The 20312-nt window shown below is 42.3% G+C and overlaps 1 protein-coding gene across 1 annotated transcript in view; it reads left to right on the forward strand.

Annotated features, from left to right (window-relative positions):
* The first annotated feature begins 2689 nt into the window (after nt 1–2689).
* Nucleotides 2690–20312, forward strand: part of tlx2 (T cell leukemia homeobox 2) — a 62254-nt gene continuing 44631 nt past the window's right edge. Inside the window, exon 1 of the mRNA XM_059963431.1 lies at nt 2690–3146. Coding sequence (XP_059819414.1) covers nt 2690–3146 — 457 coding nt within the window. The remainder of the gene's footprint in view (nt 3147–20312) is intronic.

Genomic DNA, 20312 nt, shown 5'->3' on the forward strand with positions numbered 1-20312 from the left:
TGGTGTTGAACAAATCAGTTTCCATTTAATATCTGCAATATCCCGCGCTGACAAGGGTAATGAAGTGTGTCGTATAAAAATACGTAATAATATGTCTAGCGTATTATTGCCGAACCGGAAAAAAAAAGCGAGAAAGAATCGCCTCTGTTTATATTAAACATCATCAAGTCTCACAGAAGTCCCAAAGTGCGTCATTTACAATGAATTATTTTACTGCTTATTATTTTAATGTGCACGCAAACACGCAAACAGAATAATATAGTAGACAGTTGTATTATTACAGTCACGTCTGCTGCTAACTGTGTGTGCTCACATCATATCTGTCAAATGCGCGTTTGTTCCAGCGAATTGGTTTGGTCAAAGGTGGTCAATCCTTTGAAAGCAAGAATTTTAGAATTTAAAAAAAACTACATACAGTAGAGAGAATCATGTATTATATCCCATAATATATAACGTCATATGTATCATTATATATATATACACACACAGACACACATATACACATTATATTCCAGTCCTGATGAAGGATCTTGGCTCGAAACGTCGACTGTTCATTCCTATCCATGGATGCTGCCTGAACTGATAAGTTCTTCCAGTGTTTTATGTGCGTTGCTCTGGATTTCCAGCATCTGCAGAATCTCTTGTCTTTATGCATACTGTATATACTGCACGTTTTGCTTTAATTATATGTCGGAAATGCAGAATACAAACACTTTGACGAGAAAATCTGCAGATGCTGGAAATCCGAGCAACACAAACAAAATGTTGGAGGAACTCAGCAGGCCAGGCAGCATCTATAGGAATGAATAAACTGTCGACCTTTCCGGCCGAAACCCTTCATCAGGACTCGAGGAAAACATTTTAACACCTTTCGGCACGTTATCTATATCTGTATTAAATATATCTACTCACAAATAAATATAATATGGCGTAGCGTAAAATATATATCATCCTTTCCAATTTTTGACTGATGATTGTTATTAATTTAGTATGCTATAGGGACAATAACCAATCAAATTTGGGGTAATTGTCAGACAGGCGCTATTGTAATCTGGAGCGTATTTGATTTAATTTCACACTTGTCTCATGGTTTTATCTTGCAGTAGTTTTTGATTTGCCCGGTTCGAATGTTATGATATTTGGGAAATGTGAAATCAAAAGGAATAAAGTATCCGATGAATGAAATTTTGTTCCTGAAGTGCTCTCAGCCGTTGGAAAGTAAGAGCGATTATAGTCAGTATAAACCCAGGGGAAACAAATCACTGCGATTTCCCATAATCTGACCATAACTTCCCAAAATTTGATTAAAATATGTCACTTATTTTAAATGTGGTTATAGCATGTCACTTATTTAGTAGTATGCTGCCTAGCAATTTAAGTAATAAGGCAAGAATAATTAAAAATGCATTTTACGTTACTCTTTTCTTTTAAATTGCCTTTCCATTTAAAATTGTTGGCGAAACTTGCTGCAAATATCATGATGGATTTGGGAAAACAAAAGGCTATTTGACAATGAGCATATTTGGATTGCGGATATAATATCAAATAATTTAACAAAGGAATTCAAACAACATTAATCTGCAAGTCTCCCAGAATATTACATGGTGGGGTCAAATTCTGATTATTGAGAGCAAAACAATATCCACGGCTGATCCCTACAATATATATCCCGAATACGTACTCACCAAGGAAGAGTTCTGGGTGGCGAGCAAAGGGGATATCGGGTTGTCTTTACAGTTTTATATTAATTTCCTTCTGCATTCGGAATAGTTAGGCGGGATGTTCAAATTCAATGCAAATCAGCACAAAAAATCCAATGGGCCCTACCAACTGGACGCATTAGCAGCGGCGAGGCAGCCAAGCCCAAATAAAACTGAATAATTTAAGCCTAATTTATTAGAGTGGCGTTAGTTCCTGTGGATATTAAATGCAAAGAAGGAAATTGAAAAGGTTTTCTGAAAATTACGTTTTACTCGTAACTTCTTCAGAATTGGCATTTTATAACAACAGTTACTGATCTGAGTTCATGCTTTCTTAAATGTTGAGGTCATTTGGGCGTTTTCTCTCTTTATTGCAAATAATTTTTTTCATCGCTATTGATCGGCTGGTTCTCGTTGCAAAACTCAGCGCATGTTGTGATACGCCCATCAATCAATCGGGATGGACGTGGTAGCCAATGAGAACACAGACGCCTAGATTGGGGCGGAGTAAATGGTAGTCAGCCAGGCGATCTAAGGAAAAAGAATATGACCAATCACCGTTAGGAATCTCCCAGACACTATCTTTATAGGGTACATTCGCCGTCAATCAGAGAGCAATCGGAAGAAGATAAGGGTGGGATCAAAAGGGTTGAGCTGTCAATTATGTAAGGCGGAAACCAATGAGGGGCGAGGACCCCGGATTTTCGGCGCTCTGAACTGTGCTACCTGCAGAAACTCGGATGTAACTCGGCAGAGAGGAAATGTTTCTCTAATCTTTTTTTTGGATTTAATCAATTCACCCAAATCAGGAGGCGGAAAATTAAAAATACAATCCAGTGTTGTTCAACGCGAGCCGTGTGGATTTATTGTCTTTTTTTTTCGAGTTCGTTTTCCAGAGAGAGAGAAAATACATTTTGGTGGAGAGAAAGAACGCAAAGGGATTTTCTTTTGGATAATTGAAGCAAAAAAAACACTGTTCAAAACAAAATATGGATCATGCTGCAATTGAGCAAACGCACTCACACGAACATGAACCTATAAGCTTTGGGATAGATCAAATACTGAACAATTCAGATCAAGGGAGTTGTATGCATCCAAACAGAGTTGCTGAATCGGATTACCAGCTTGTAACCAACCCGTATAACTCTCAGCCAGATGGCTACAGTAATGCTTACAATAACGCCTGCAGTATGGCTGGATTACCCGGATCCTATAATGTTAACATGTGTATGAATATGAATGTAAGTATGAATATGAATCTTAATATGAACAGCGGGGCCGGGGTGATCCGAGTCCCTGCGCACAGACCCATGCCACCTCCACCTCTCTCGGCCGGGATGCCAACCGTGCCCTGTCTCCCCAGTATGGGCAACGTGGCAAATTTATCTAATTTAACTTTCCCTTGGATGGAGAGCAGCAGGCGCTTTGCTAAAGACAAACTAACAGGTGAGGTTCTGTATTTGTGTGGATGTTTTGTAAATGTTTGGTATAACGTGTTTACTGCTTTATCATTTCCTGTTAGAATCCCCCTAAGTACAGACACTCCCGTGCCTAGCGTCACTTTATGAACATACAGTCCGGTTATGTATATAAGCGAACTTAAGTATTTATATTTATTGTTTTTTTATTGTTCTTATCTTATTCTTTTTTGTGCTGCATCGGATCTGGAGCAGAAATTAATTTGTTCTCCTTTCCACTTGTGTATGGGAAATGACATTGAACAATCTTAAGTATTGAATCTTTATATGTGGAGATAGTTAATAATAATAACTTATTTATAGATCACCTTTCATACAGATGATGCATTTCAAAGTGCTTTATAATGGGATAAAGTGCAAACATAATAATAAAAGACAAAAAAGATGTCAGTTAAAAGCGAGGTTAAATGGGGTTTGAGCCGGCGTTTAAAAGCGTCAGCTGTGTCTGAATCTCTTGAAGCTTTACGTATTGATTTCCACAGTTTAGGAGCGGAGTTTCTTTTTTTAAAAAAAGGCTGACCTGCCAATTTTCTTTTGAGGTGGATTGTCGAAATTTAAGAGATGGCATGTTTATGAGAGCAAGGTGCAGACCGGAAATGATGGGGGGCGACGAGCGGGTCGGATGGTTCTACCTAAAAAGTTGGGTTGAGCGTAAGGTGTGAAATGGTGACCTTGTACGGATTTATAAAACGGAAAAAAAATCTGTCAAAAAGTTCTAAAGTAGAACTAAATCTAATTTAAAACCGAGAATATCAGCGATCTGACGGAGAAGTTCGGAGGTTTAAAATCTTGCAAGCGGGCGATAGCTTCAAAGGTGAATGAAGGACACTACTTTGCAAGCAGTAAATAAATAGTCAATCAATAAAACTTTTAGGAAGAGAGAATATTCCTAAATTTTCAAAGTGGCTAAAGCCATAGCTAAAACAGAGGAACAAAAATGTGACTCTGTTGGTAATCAAATCGGAAAGCAGGACATTTATTCTTGCGCCACAAAGAATAAAATCACGTTTCGAACTAAACAAGGGCAAAATGTCCCTCTGCGCAGTCGTTGATGTAATTTCCGACATATGGAATAATCTAGTCCATTTTTAAGGTTACATGTTTTAGCGAAGATTTTCTGTCCCTGTCTAATTTTTAATTCAATTAGAATTAAACAATGAGGAGGCGACATACAATTGCCAGAAATGGATCTACCAATTCTCATATTCCTTAACTGGTCGCTTCGTCGCCAACAGTATGCATCATTCGAACTGTCTGGTGGAAACTTATCAGTTGGGCTTCCCTATCAGTCAGAATCGTTATTAAATGAAATTGATTACAGCTTTATAGCCTGCCATATAGTGATCATAGCTGGTGAAAAATGTGCCGTGTAATATCAGCAATAAGTTCACTACAGTAGATATTAGCTGAGACATTTTTGAAGATGTATATTTACTGGTGATGTCTTCAGCCACTGGTATCGTTGGGTTTGGTTTGACATTATCAGTCCCTCGAGTCAATTTTGCCCCCGTCTCTTGGTCTGAAATTTCGATGTCTGGTTTTCTTGGTAATGAACGGCCGCTTCCGACGGCCTTGTCCAAACATACACAGAGCAACCCCGAAATTCCACAAAATGCCCTCATTATGAGAAGATTGTTAAAATAAACCGCTGTCTAATAACTCAGATAACAACATTTAACCAACTCCGCAATTAATATAGTCGCTCAGAGCTCGTTTGGAGACAATGAAAAGTAATTTCTCCTTTTTTTGAAGATGTTTTACACAACTGAACATATATTTTATTATTATGATTTTATACAGAACTGAATGTGGAGTGATCTATATTTATACATTAATTTGTAATGAAATTTAAATATATACGTCCTTAATTTAGGAGCAAAATGTCCCATTCCACACAAAACATATGCATGCAAAAAGATTGTGCGTTGAGTTTAGGGCTAATTGATTATTTAACTGGTTTTTGTTCTGTTAACTTAGCCTAGTTGTTATTATGTAAATAGAAACATTCTTATTTTTTACACTATTGAACTCTTGCAATTCTGCATATATTTAGTTTATTAAATGCTCGCAGACATAAGTCACCCAGGGTCAGTAAGAAGACAGTCCAGAATTGAAATTAGCTGCGATGAACAATGACACATTTTTATGTCATATAAAAGGGAATCAAGTTCTTTGTTCTAATAGTGAGGCCTGTTAAAATAATCGATTATTTATTTCTGCCAATAAGCTACTTCAGGCAAATTTTCAATGCGATGACAGGATGTATAATGCATGGAGAAATTAATGTTTCTAACCCATAGCTGTGCGTTGTTGTGACGGTCTGAAGTCCGGGCTCGCCGGGATGGCCAAATAAATATTTAGCGGACAATAAAACCTCGGAACTTAACGAACATTTTCTTTCTTATCTTCAGGAGTATTGGAATCCATTCATACTGGTATAAATATCCCGATATTCCCAGACCTCCTTTAATAAAGAAGTAGAGAAAGTAGAGACGTTTATATATAGATAGATAGATTTTATATATATATACACACACACACACACACAAATATATATATATATATATGTTGTGTGTGTGTATGTGTCTGTGCATATATATAAAACATATATTTGCCTGTATTAACTATAGGCGAATTCATATTTGTTTCTACATACCCAATAAAATTTATAATATATGGCACGCACACGTATATCTTAATTACTTATATTACTTACAAGATATAATATATTATGTATATTTACATATACATAGGTAATGTATTATTTATGTATATGTAGGTTTTATACAGTATATATTGTGTGGCGGTTGTCCGTCGTATCTTGATCCTGGTAGGAGATCTGTGCGAGAGGCTTTTTTCGTGGAAAAGCCACTGCGGTGTGGCAGTTCGTCTCTTTCGTCCTCAGAAGGCCGGGTCCAGCGGTCTGAAGTAGCGTTGGGTCTACCTTGGCTGCAGTGGGTGACCATGACTTCTGTGCCTCGACATGGCCTCTGATCTCCATGGAACATTACAGTACTCGCTCCCCGGCCGTTTCATCTCACAGTAGATCTCGTCTGCCCACTCCGGCGGAGATGATTTCGTATGCTATGACAGCCATGTCTGTAACTCACCGGGGGATGAGGTTGCCAGCTTGTCTCACCTGGTGTAGTCCGTCTGTCAAAGCTATGTACCAGGCTACGGTCGTTGTCTCATGCAAGCAGCTACTAGGAGGCACAGGAGAGAGAGCTGAGTGTCCAGTGGACACCAGTGGTGACTGAGCTGCCCCAGGATGAACACAACAAGCCCTTTCACCGGATGTGCTACCCCCTCCCTGGACACCCAACACACACACACACACACACACAATTATTATCTACTGTACGTAATTAAATCAGTAGGGAACAGATTATGTGATTATTTTAATAACCCAAGGAACCGCAAATATTAAAAAATCTCAAACTACAACAGAATTTTGTAAATACATAGCGCTCGTCCATCAGATCTCAAGCAATAGAGTCATTGGGATTGTGGGCTTTTTAGACAGTACCGTGCGTATGGTCTATCAGGATATTCCGCTTCAGAAAGTGGGGGACTAGTCGCTTTCATTAGCTATAGCAGTCCGCGCCGTGACAGTCTTCCACCGTGCTGTTGGATTTAGACTCAGTGACAAAGAAGTAACGACAGTGTATATTTTAATTAGGATTGAGTGTGACTTGGAGAGGGACAATACTCGTTTTAAATCGATTCCCTACCTGTTTGAAAGACATAATTTGCTGTAATTGGTTGGAACTCTCATTTCCACATTTGATGCTTAGCATGAACGATGAGACAGCTCGTCTTTGCGTCTAAAGTGAACCTGAACGAACGCAGAGCAATATTTGCAATGAACACGGAATTCTCTCAGCGAGCTGACCGGTACTGCAATGGATCAATGGATCATTGGAAATATCTTCTCCAGCCCTTTACCTTTCCCACCCACCTGGCTTCATCTATCACCTTCCAGCAATACCTTCTTCCCATTCCCCAACCTTTTTATTTTTGGCATTCCCCCCCCTCATTTTCTGTCCTGAAGAAGGGTCTCGGCCCGAAGCGTCGACTGCTGATTCATTTCCATGGATACTGCCCGACCTGCGGAGTTCCTCCAGCATTGTGTGTGTGTGTGTGTTGCAATGCATCATTGTAAAGCTCATCTTCCCATCGTGAAAACAATTGTTGACCCACTTCCGCCAATGACCACAGTTCCAAACTAATAACACAAGAGATTCTGCAGAAGAGGAAATCAGCAGGCCAGGCTGCATCTACGGAGAGAAATAACAGACAACGTCGGATCTTTATACCGATCCAGGATGCCTGATCTGTTAAGTTCTCTCTCTCTCTCTCTCTCTCAGTGTGTGTGCTACCCAATTCCACGTCATTGTATTAGCCGGAGAGGGCTTTGGTACATATTAGCTGTAGGCCCAATGAAAGGACATTTCAGTTACATTCTTCAAAATTCAAAGTTCATTGGCCTTCATTTAATATACACAGATCGAAGCGCATTTTCCATGCTACGAATCTTAAATTTCTTCACCGACTTCTGATCCTTGCAGAGTGTCCTAACTCTTTAAGCGCCTTTCTATCGCGAACATTCTGGCGTTTCTTAATAATCTAGCTGCCTTAATTAAGCCGCAGGCTGCTATAGATAAAATTAGATCAGGTGGACTACCAGACTTTTTCCCGGGGCGGATGTAGGTAATGTGTGGGGGGGGGCTCAATTTTAAGGTGATTGGAGGAAAAGTATGGGGGGGAATGGCAGAGGTACGTTTTTACACAGAAAGTGCATGGAACGACCTGCTAAAGGTGCTGGTAGAGGTGGGTACATGAGGGACATTTAAGAAACTCTTAGACAGACACGTGGATGATAGATAGAAAAATGGTGGGTTAGGTAGATCTTACTTACTTGCATCCTGCTCGGTACGCCATTGCGGTTTAGGGCAGCAATGAAGGCCCTCCATCTCCGGCTGTGTTCTGGGATTCTTTCATCGTGTCAGCAGCTTCCTCTCGGTTTTCGCCACGGCCAGTCATACAAGTCCCGGGTGGAAACTCAAGGATTAGCGTCGCACGCAGGTGTAGAATGATTCTTCATTGCTTTCCATCACTGTTCTCTGTTTGACCAGTCAGGGCTGAGTCCAACCCCGGTACCTGGAGGACGGGTGGTCTGTCCTCTACCTGCTCACCGGTTTGGACTCAGCCCGTATACCTGCAAACCACGACAATGTCGGGGTCCTCTTGGAAGATATTGCTCTCAGAGTTGGTTAAAAGGTCGGCACGACATCGTGGGCCGAAGAACCTGCGCTGTGCTGTAGTGTTCAATTTTCCATAGCAGTGATGCTGGCGAATCCTCATCATGGGTCCGCCATGCCCCGTGTGCATTTCAAACGGGCGAGTGTGTCCCCCAGAATTGTTGCGCCTATAATAATCTGGAACGGCCCGCATGGCCGCCTGCAGTAACGTGACAGTGGTGACGGGGAGGATTCAAAGACCCTCGCAACATTAGGTCCTTTTACCAGAGGCACAGAAGACTCTGCAGATGCTGGAAACATTAAGAAACACATACAAGATGCCGGAGGAAATAAGTAATTCAGGCATCACCTATGGAGGGAGACAAAACTTCCTCCAGCATTTCGTGTGTGGGGTCCGTTTACCCAGCCACCGCTTCGCACTTCAAACCTGCGACACTGAGACTCGGAGAGAGTGAGAGGAAGCGAAGGAAGGGGAATAGGCGGCAGGAGTAGACAAAGTGGAAGAAATTGAACAAGAGGAACAGATCGATGGTGGTGGAGGAGGGAGGAAGAGGGAGAGAGAGAAATAGAAAGGGAGAAAGAGAGAAGAAAGAGAGAGAGAGAGAGGGGGGGGAGAGAGAGAGAGCGCAAAGTGGGGGGGGGGGTGCGAGAAACAGGCAGCAGTCACTTTTTCTTCTAAGCTGCGTGGGTGTACGGCCAAGCAATAACTGAAATGCTTCCACGCACATAGCTTTGTTGTCACGCAACTGGAATTTTATTTTATATAACGTTTTATTAAAGTGCCGCGCGGTTTTCAGGCTGTGTAAAAGTTTCCTGCTCAATGCAATGGTTGGACCGCGCAGCTGTGGAAAGAAAGTAAAGGGAACGTTGCAGCAGATGCTGGAAATCTAAAATTAAATCGGCAATGTCTGGAATTACTGAGCAGGTCGGGCAGCATCTGTAAGGAGTGAAACAGTAAAAGCTAACGAAAAGTATTTTCCAGAATTTTCTGTTTTTTTGCGTTATCTTAGAACTTTAAGGAAAAGTTATTTCAGATGTGGGGTGAAGTGGTGAGACTGCTTAATAAGGAAAGCGTACGAAAAAAAGACGGAGCATGAAAAACCGGGAACAACAAAAGGAAACGAATGATTCAGTTACGTTACTTGAGTGGATTTCCCGCCACCGATTTATACTTTTAATAATTTACAGGATTTAGATAGTGCAGGAGTTTTGTAAGCCGAATCTGCACTCTGTATCTTCCACGAAGAATTCTTGCTGGTTTTCTCGGTGGATGCTTGAGCAAGAATGCTGCTCTGCAACTGCCTCCAAAACAGAACTACCCGAGAGGAGTGTGTAGTGGTTAAAGTTAAAGAACATGCAGACTGCCGACGTCTGGGGCAACACGTAAAAGGGTGGTATCACCTGTTTTTCTGAGTTGCTCCAGCGGTTAAAGATTAGTCATTTGCACTACTTATAGAGCCGTTTATTTCCAGATACAGCACGGAACAGACCTTCCAGCAAACCACCTATTTAAAACTAGCCTAATCACAGGGCAATTTTGCTATGACCAATTAACCTAGTAACCGGTAGGTCTTTGGACTGTGGGAGGAAATTAGAACACCCGGAGGAAAACCGAAAGGGTCACGCATGATCGTGCAAGCTCCTTACAGACGGCGCAGGAACTGAACCCTGAACTCCGACGCCTGGAGCTGTAATAGCGTCGCGCTAACCAGTACCCTACCGCGGTCATAGATAACAGAACCAGGACCTTCGGCCCATCCTGTCCGCGCCGAACCATCACCGTGCCCAGTCACTCAATTATAAATTACAATTATAAGTGCAATCTATAGTTTTAAAGATATTACATTTAGCTGCTGCGGCAAAACAACAAATTTCACGACAGACGTCAGTGATATTAAACCTGATTCTGATTCTGGATCATTTGGCCGTTCGGGAAGCCAGTGTCCCGTAATCTGCGGCTCCGGGAACCGGACCCTGTTCGTGGGTCTCCTCGGCTGCCCGGTTGACAGTGGCAGCAGGCATTCGCTCAGCCACACTGACCCCGGCCACTCACAGCCGCTCGCAAGAAACGGGCGGTGCCCAGTCTTGCCGTCCGTGCTGAGGACTTGACCCGTACCCAGCCCATGTTTTTTTTTTTGTTCAATAGGGATGGCGTGGATGGGTAACGCTAACGAAAATAACCCACATCCCCAAGTTTTATCTATCTTATGCAGCTCCGATATAAAAAGAGACTATTCGGGCCAGAGTCCTTTTACCGGACCCTGTTCATTTGACTCCACTGATCCTCATAACCTGCGGATTTGTACTTCCGTCATTACAGGAGTTACCATTGGATATGCTTCGAGACAATGTGGACCCAATGATTTAAAAATGTTCCCTTAATCATTTTGTTTATTTTGCAGATTATGATAAACCCGTGTCCTCTCATCACAGAGCAGCTGCCACTTTTGCCCTGTGTCCTAACAAAGTTTCCTCTATCTGTCTTTCAGCTGCGCAGAGCAGGAAGTTTTTAGGCGGCCTGAAAACTGCGCGACACGTAATCGCTTTTTATTTGTAATATGCGTATATAAATATTTAGAAAGAACATTTTAAAAAATCACTTATTTCTGTTTTTTATTTATTAATGGAAGGGTATAATGAAATACAGTACAACAAACCAAATCTTTCACATTTCATAAACTTTTTCTAGCTGCGTCCATTTCCAGCGGCATGGCAAAAAGGTCTACATGCGCGGAAGTATTTCGGTTACTGCGCCCCGTGGAGCTTAGAGGGAATGGTGGTCCTATAATAGGTTTTTTCTAGTCCAGATCATTCCCACCAAACGACATGGTAGCAGAACGGTTGGCGTAACGCTTTACAGTGCTACTGACACAGGTTCAATTCCCGCCGCTGTCTGTAAGGAGTTTGTACGTTCCGTCTGCGACAGCGTGGGTTTCCGTCGGCTGCTCCGTTTCCTCCCACTTCCCAAACACGCACGGGTTAGTAGGTTAATTGGTCTCATGGGTGCTTTTGGGGCGGCGCGGGCTCGATGGGCCCGATACTGTGCTGCACCTCCAAATAGATAAAATAAGCACATCTCAGTTTTTCAATTTACAAACTGCGAATGTGCAGTTAATGACACTTGTGAAGCCACGCCGCTAACTTAAATTTGAAAATGCTGGGAACACTGAACGGTTCTGTCACTGGTGGTGGAAAGGGGAACAGTGTTCAAATCCTTAGGTCTGATGCGGATGCCTTTTTAATATATTCGTTTGCTGATTTTAGTGTTTAGTGCCTGCAACTCTTTATCTCAGATTTCCAGTTGAGCGCATTGTTGTTTTTGTATAAATCCACTTCAACTATTGGCCAGGTTAGGAGACATTCAGTCCGTTGCGTTTCTCGATAATTTACAGGAATTCGTTTAGTAACTCTCGAATGTTTGTGTGTGTGTGTGTGTGTGTGCCATGTGCCCTATATTCGCACCCGAACAATTTGAATAACACATCGAATGAGCACCGTATCCTTTCGTAATCTACACACCCCAGTGGAGAGAGATTCCATAATTTCCAGACATTGTTTTTTTTTTCCCCTGACCATGCTACAATATTGAAGCATGCAGGGGTGGTGACGGAAACTGTTTCTTTCAGGCCAGTTGTTATGGCTAGGAACGCGCCGCTTGAAAGGTTAGTGGAAACCGATTCAATAATAACTTTCAGAGGGAATTGGATATCCAACTGGAAGAAAGAGAGTGAGGGTTAAGTGGAGACCCCGATGGAATTTCAGACTAATGGGACAGCTCTTTCAAAGTGAAAACGAAAAGAAACCGCAGATGCTGGAAGTCTAAAAGGGAAAAACAGAAAACGCTGGGATTCTCAGCAGATGAGTGCAGAGCGACATACAAAATACTGGAGGAACTCAGCAGGTCAGGGAGCATCTACGGAGGGGAATAAACAGTCGGCTTTTCAGACTGAGCCCCGTCATTGGGCCTAGAGTGGTAGGGGGAGGAAGACAGAATGAGGAGGGGTACAAGCTGGCAGGTGATGGTGAGACCAGGTGAGGGGGAAGTTGGGTGGGTGGGGAAGAGAAAATGAAGTAAGAAGCTGGGCCGTGAAAGCTGGACAATACAAAGAGCAGAAGCATAAATTCATCGGAAAGCAGAGGACAGTGAAACAAAGGAAAAATTGGAATGAGGAGGGGAACCAGAGGCAGCTGATGTACACCTTCCCACTCACCCTCCTGCCCTCTTCCTTTCCTATCCTAATGAAAGGCCTCGGACAGAAACATGGACTATTTGCTCCTCTCCATAGATACTGCCTGACTTGCCGAGTTCCTTCAGTACTTTTACGGATTCTGTCTTTGTTATTTATGGTTTTCCATGGATTTTATTGTATTTCTTTATTTTCTTGAGGTTGCCTGCATGAAAATGAATCTCAAGGTTCTATTTGGCGCCGCACAGTAGCGTAGGGGCTAGCACAACGCCAGGCAACCCGTGTTCGATTCCCATCGCTGCCTGTAAGGAGTTTAAATGTTCTCCCCCGTGACGGCGTGGGTTTCCCCCGGGTGCTTCGATCATAAATTTACTTTGTACGTTGAACTTTCAATTCTCCCACCTTCGTACGGAGTAGGTGCAGCATGCAGTGAACCTGCCAACCCGCACTTTTTGGGATCTGCGAATTCCCGAAGGGAGAGTGGGAGACTCGCGGCCGTCACAGGAAGAACGTGCAAACTCCTCACAGACAATGCCCGAGGTCAGGATCGAACCTGGGTCTCTGGCGGCATGAGCTTGTGACTGTACCGACCTTTATAGCCTGGTGACAGTTGGCAGGACAGTAGTGGTAATGTAATCACTCGAGTCGAGTGTGGTGCACTCCTAAGGGGGTGTCCATTGCTGGCTTCTCAAACGGCTGTAGAGGCCGATCCGGAAACCACATAACCGGGATTTAGGATGCACCAGAATTAATATCAATACCATACAAATTGGAGGCTGATGCACGGGGAGACACCACACGGTCCTTGACAGATCGGGATCAGGGTCCAGTGCCAAGGAGTGCAAGACAACTGGAGACCCTTCACTGCTGCAGTCTTCCTCCCCCCTCACTGCTATTGTGATGTGTCATCTTTCGCCAGCTCCATCGTTGAGGTCTTGGACGGAGAGCTCTTTGTCTGGAGCCCCCTCCTTGACCTTACCGCCATGGGTGACCCTACCAGGATGGATCTAAATGCCAAATGGTTAAGCTCCAGAAGGCGTCGTCTCGGGAATCTCTGTGACCTGGGAGAAGAGTTGCAGAAAGCCACGTACTGTATGTACTTTAGTCTCCCCTCAGCATCTTGGCCACAAGGTCTCGGCCACCATTCTCAGCGGAGCTCTGTGGGGAATGTCACACTAGTGTGTGTGTCCGCTCCTTGATATTGCAGCCGTCCCTCGAACGGACAGTAAACATTCCATTGAATTCACTGAAGAGACCGCAAGACTTTTACCTTGATTTGTGCAACAAAGTTGAAAGAACTATCGGATATTTTTCTTAAGAAAAACACAAGTGTTTGAACTCAGTAAAACAAAACAGGGCATTCGTGAAAGACTCGGAAGGTTAGCTTGCGCATAAGTTCACGCACCTTCATTCACCCCAAAGCTGAGAAAGGGATGCACTTTCAAGGATGTTTCATCTCAGTTCTCGATTTTTATTGCTTATTTATTATTATTATTATTATCTTTCTGAATTTGCAGATTGTTGTCGTTTGCACATTGGCATTGGTTGTTTTCCCGGCTTGTGTGCGTTTTTTAAAAAAAATATTTAATGAGATACATGGCACCCTTCGAGCATCGCGCCCCTGCAATCCCCTTTAACCCTAGCCTATTCACGGGACAATTTACAATGATCAATTAACCTACCAACCGGTATGTCTTTGGACTGGAGGAGGAACCCAGAGCACCTGAAGGAACCCAACGTGGTCACAGGGAGAATGTACAAACGCCTTACAGACAGCGGTGGTATTCATTGATTCTAGTGTGTGTGTTTTTTTTCTATTTACACTGAATATCTACATGAAAATGAACCTCAGTGTATTATCCAGTAACAAAGGTCTGCTTTGATAATATATTTACCTTGAATTTTGAAATTTGATCTTCTGGTGGAAAGCAAGATGAAGTGAAAGGCTAAAGACCCTTCATCAGAACTGGAAAAGGAGGAGGGAGGGATTTTAAATAGCAGAGAGGGTAAAGGGTAGGCTAAAGGGAGTGTCACGGATAGGGTGAGGCAAAGTTGCCATAGTGTTTAGCTGTCGATGAAGCTATCTTTCTGGTTGATAAGTTAGTGAGGGCATCAAAGGGAGAAAATACAACCTCATTGCATTCCTTTGTGGAATCTCATCTCTAAGTCCCCCCATTAAACCATCAATCATATAACTTTATCAGCAACTTATCTCCATGACAACCCCAGCCTCAAACTGTCAGAGGTATTTCCTTTGTCCTATCTCTCCTATACATACTTCACAATTAAAAACACACAACTTATTTTCTCTATCTCTTATTCTATCAAGAGGTCTCTAAATTTTATTTATTTATTTATTTATAGAGCCAGAACAGGCCCTTCCGGTCGCTGAGCTGCATGGCCCAGCAAACCACCTGTTTAACCCTAGCCTAATCACAGAGAAACTTACATTTACAGCTTCAGACAGTGGGAGGAAACTGGAGCACCCGGAGGAAACCCACGCGCAAGTGGCAAGAATGTACAAACTTTCCTACAGAGGATGCCATAGTTGAACTCTGAACTCTGACAGCTCGAGCTGTAAAAGCATTGTGATCTGCAACTTTAACCTAGATTTTCCTTTCAAAGATGTTGCCTGACTTTATTTATTTATTTAGTGATACAGTGTGGAGCAGGCCCCTTCAGTCCTTTGACCCATGTTGCCCCAGCAACCTCTGCCAAACCCGATCACACCTAACCTAAAGATAGGACAATTTGCAATGACCCATTTACCTATCCGGTACACCTTTGGACTGTGGAAGTAAGCAGAAGGACCCAGAGAAAACTTAGACACTCCATGGGGAGTAAATGCAAAGCCTCTTTATGTAACAATGTCAAATTGAACTCTGAACTGTAGAATTGCCTGAACTATAATAGTGTCGTGCTAACTGCTTTGCTAGCATGGTGTCTTGTGTTACCCGCAATTCTTCTTTATTTTTAGTAACACAACTATCTGAACCTGAGCAAACACGAGGAAATCTGCAGATGCTGGAAATTCAAACAACAACACACACAAACTGCTGGTAGAACACAGCAGGCCAGGCAGCATTTTGTGTGTGTTGTTATCTGATCCTGATTTATTTTTTGGGGTGGATGCAAAAAGAAACTGGAAATACTCAACCAGTAAGGCAGCATTGGTGTAGAGAGGAATGAAGTCAATGTTTCAGGATGATGGGCTGTTATCACAAGTCATCATACACTGACCGGATTTCTCTTTCCACAGATGCTACTTGACCTACTGAGCATTTTCAGCATTTTCTGTTTTTATCTCGGCTGGCCTTCATCTGCTGTATTGTATATTTTGCTCACCATTTATGAGAATTTGCTATGCGCAAATAGGGTGCCACTTTAGTGTGACAGTGTTATAGCTCAGGGCATCAGAATTTGTTCAATTCTGTTGCCATTTGTAAGGAGTTCTTAAGTTTACCCTGTTACCATGTGGCTTTCCTCCGGGTGCTCTAGTTTGCTCCCTCAATTCTAAGATGTACTGGTTAGTAGGTTGGTTGGTCATTGTAAATTGTACTATGTGTTAAATAGGTGGAATGCTGGGTAGTACATCTCACTGGGCTGGAAGAGCATGTTCTGTGTTGCATCTCTAAATAAATAAAACAATAAATAAATTGGCTGCTAAACTGAGTATTCAATAATAATAAAAGAATATATCTGCAACACAGTATCTTGTTATGAACTCAGAAAACTGATTGAACATAAGTGTCATCATTTAAAAGACAGTACACTATTGAGAGCCACACTCAATGTTTCAGGAAAAGCTTCTTCCCCTCTGCCATCAGGTTCCATGAATGCTGTCTCTCAATTTTGCACTATTTATTAATTCATGATTGTAAATTATAGTTTTTCTTATGTATTGTACCATACTACTGCCACAAAACAAATTTCACAACATATGAGTAGTAATATGATTCTGAATTTCATTGTGAACTATTGTCTTACATTGTTATCAACAAGGTTAGAGTAAATGTCATGGCAGTATCCGAGGGCATCCAATGATCTTGCAGGGAGATTTGCTAGAGCCGTTGGGAGTGGTTTAAACTAATATGGCAGGAGAATGGGAACCAGTATGATAGAGCTGAGGATGAGCTAGTGGGTTTACAAGTAGATGATGGATTTAACATGATTGTAAGGAAGGACAAGCCAATGACTGGGTACAAATGCAGAAAGATCAATGAGTTAAATTGTACTACTGAGGCAAAATTCAAAAGGGTGAAGAACGCAGGACTGAAGGTACTGTATTTAAATGTGCATAGCATTCAGAATAATGTGGCACATGGCACATTAGAACTCATGGCACAATTAGAGATTGGGTGGTACGACATGGTGGGCATCACTGAGGCGTGGCGGAAAGAAGGCCATAGTTGGGAGCTTAACATCAAAGGATATACTTTGTACTGAAAGGACAGGCAGGAAGCTATAGGTGGTGGTGTGGTTCTGTTGGTAAAAGGTAGAATTACATCTTTAGAAAGAGGTGACATAGGGTCAGAGAATGTTGCCTCTTTCTGGGTGGAGTTAAGAACTTGCAAGAGGTAAAACTCCATTATGAGAAACATATGCAGGCCTCCAAATAGTAGCCAAGATGTGGGGTTGTGATTGCAAAGGGAGTTGGAAAAGGCATATAATAAGAATAATGACACAATTGTAATGGGGGATTTCAATATGCAAGGGGATTGGGAAAATCAGGTTGGTGTCAGATCGCAAGAAGGGGTATTTATTGAATGCTTATGAGATGGATTTTTAGAGTAGCTTGTGCTTGGGGAAAGGCCATCTTAGATTGGGTGATGCATAATAACCCAGATCTTTTTAGGGAGATTAACATAAAGGAGCCCTTAGGAGGCAGTGATCGTAATATGACTTAACTCATACTGCAATTTGAGAGGGAGAAGCATAAGTCATGTGTACCTGTATTGCAATGGAATAAAGAGAATTACAGAGGCATGAGAGAGGAGTTTGCCCAGGTGGAGACAGACACTGGTGGGGATGACAGCAGAGCAGAGATGGCTGAAGTTTCTGGGAATAGTTCACAAGGCACAGGATAGGTATGTCCCACAGAGGAAGAAGTTCTCAAATGGCAGGGGTAAGCAACTGTGGCTGACAAAGGAAGTTAAGGACTGCATAAAAGCCAAGGAAAGGACATATAAAGTAGTAAAAGTGAGTGGGAAGTTGGATAATTGTGAAGTTTTTAAAATCCAATAAAAGGCAACAAAAATGCAATAAGAAGGGAAAAGATGAAATATGAAGGCAAACTAGCCAATAACATAAAAGCAGCATACAAAAAGTTTTTTCAATTATATAAAGAGTAAAAGGGAGGTGAGAGTTGATATTAGACCACTGGAAAATGATGATGGTGAGGTAGTAATGAGGGACAAAGAAATGACAAATGAACGTAATAGATACTTTGCACCTGTCTTCATTGTGGAAGACACTAGCAGTGTGCCAGAGGTCTGTGAGTGTCAGGGAGCAGGAGTGAGTGCCATTGCTATTACAAAGGAAAAAGAGTCAGACAGACTCAATGGTCTTTAGGTGGATAAGTCACTTGGGCTAGATGGACTAAATAGAGTCTGAAGAGAGGTTGCTGAAGAGATAATAGATGCACTGGTTATGAACTTTCAAGAATCAGTGGATTCTGGAATGGTCCCAGAGGAATGGAAAATTGCAAATGTCACTCTATTCTTTAAGAAGAGAGGAAGGAAAGAGAAAGGAAATTATAGGCCAGTTAGCCTAACCTCGGTGGTTGGAGTCTATTATTAAGGATGAAGTTTCGAGGTACTTGGAGATTAATGATAAAATAAGTCAAGGTCAGCATGGTTTCTGTAAAGGGAGAGTTAGAGTTCTTCAAGGAAGTAACAAGCAGGGTGGACAAAGGATGTCATTTATTTGGATTTTTAGAAGGCATTTGATAAGGTGCCACATATGAGGCTGCTTAACAAGATAAAATCCTATGGCATTAAAGGAAAGATACTGGCATGGATAGAGGAATAGCTGAAAGGCAGTGAGTGAGAATAAAAGGGGCTTTTTCTGTTTTGGCTGCCAATGACTAGTGGTATTCCTCAGGAGTCAGTATTAGAACCACTACTTTTCATATTATTTGTCAGTGATATAGATAATGGAATTGATTGCTTTGTGGTAAAGTCTGCAAATGATACAAAGATAGATGGAGGAGCGTGTAATGCTGAAGGAGCAATGTGATTGCAGCAGGACTTAGACAAATTGAAAGAATGGCTAAGAGAGTGGGAAATGAAATACTGTTTTGGGAAATGTCTGATAATGCATTTTGGTAAAAGAATAATAGTGTAGACTATGATCTAAATGGGGAGAAGGTTCAAACGTCAGAGGTGCAGAGAGACTTAGGAGTCCTCATGAAGACTCCCAGTGGTTAATTTACAGGTTGAGTCTGGGGTAAAGAAGGCAAATGCAAATTTGGCATTTATTTCCAGGGGAATAGAATGTAAAAGCTGAACCTTTCTGAGACACCAGTCGGGCTGCACTTGGAATATTGTCAATAGTTTTGGACTCCATATCTCAAAATGGATGTGTTGTCATTGGAGAGAGTTCAGAGGAGGTTCACAGGAATGATTCCAGGAATGAAGGAGTTAACATATTGGTACTAATGACATAGGTAGGAATAGGGTGGAAGTCCTGAAAATAGACTACTGGGAGTTAGGAAAGAAGCTGAGAAGCAGACCACAAGGGTAGTAATCTTGGGATTACTGTGCCATGCGACAGTGAGTATAAGAATATAGTGAGGTGGAGGATAAATGTGTGGCTGAGGGATTGGAGCAGGGGGCAAGGATTCAGATTTCTGGATCATTGGGATCTCTTCTGGGGCAGGTGTGACCTGTACAAAAGGACAGGTTGCACTTGAATCCAAAGGGAACCAATATCCTAGCAGAGAGGTTTGCTAAGGCTATTGGGGAGAGTTTAAACTAGAATTGCTAGGGGGTGGGAACCAAACTGAGGAGATGGAGGAAGGGATAGTTAGCTCACAAACAGAGAAAGCTTGTAGGCAGTGCGAGAGGGAGGATAGGCAGGTGATAAAGAAGGGATGCGCTCAGACTGATGGCTTGAGATGTGTCTATTTTAATGCAAGAAGCATCATGAAAAAAGCGGATGAGCTGAGAACATGGAGCTATGATGTTGTGGCCATTACAGAGACTTGGTTGGCTCAGGGGCAGGAATGGCTACTTAGAGTTCCAGGCTTTAGATGTTTCAGAAAGGATAGGGTGGGAGACAAAAGTGGTGGGGGCGTGGCACTGCTGTTCAGAGTTAGTGTCATGGCTGCAGAAAAAGACGAAGTCATGGAGGGATTGTCTACTGAGTCTCTGTGGGTGGAAGTTAGAAACAGGAAGAGGTCAATAACTCTATCAGAGTGTTTTTTATCAACCACCCAATAGTAACAGGGACATTGAGGAGCAGATAGGGAGACAGATCTGGAACGATGTTATTAACAGGGTTGTTGTGATGGGGGATTTTAATTTCCCCAATATTGATTGGCATCTCCCTAGAACGAGAGGTTTAGATGGGATGGAGTTTGTTAAGTGTGTTCATGAAGGTTTCCTGACACAGTATGTAGATAAACCTACAAAAGGAGAGGCTGTATTTGATCTGGTATTGGGAAACAAACCTGGTCAGGTGTCG

This window comes from Hypanus sabinus, chromosome 3 (assembly GCF_030144855.1).
Source record: "Hypanus sabinus isolate sHypSab1 chromosome 3, sHypSab1.hap1, whole genome shotgun sequence".
Taxonomy (NCBI): Eukaryota; Metazoa; Chordata; class Chondrichthyes; order Myliobatiformes; family Dasyatidae; genus Hypanus; species Hypanus sabinus.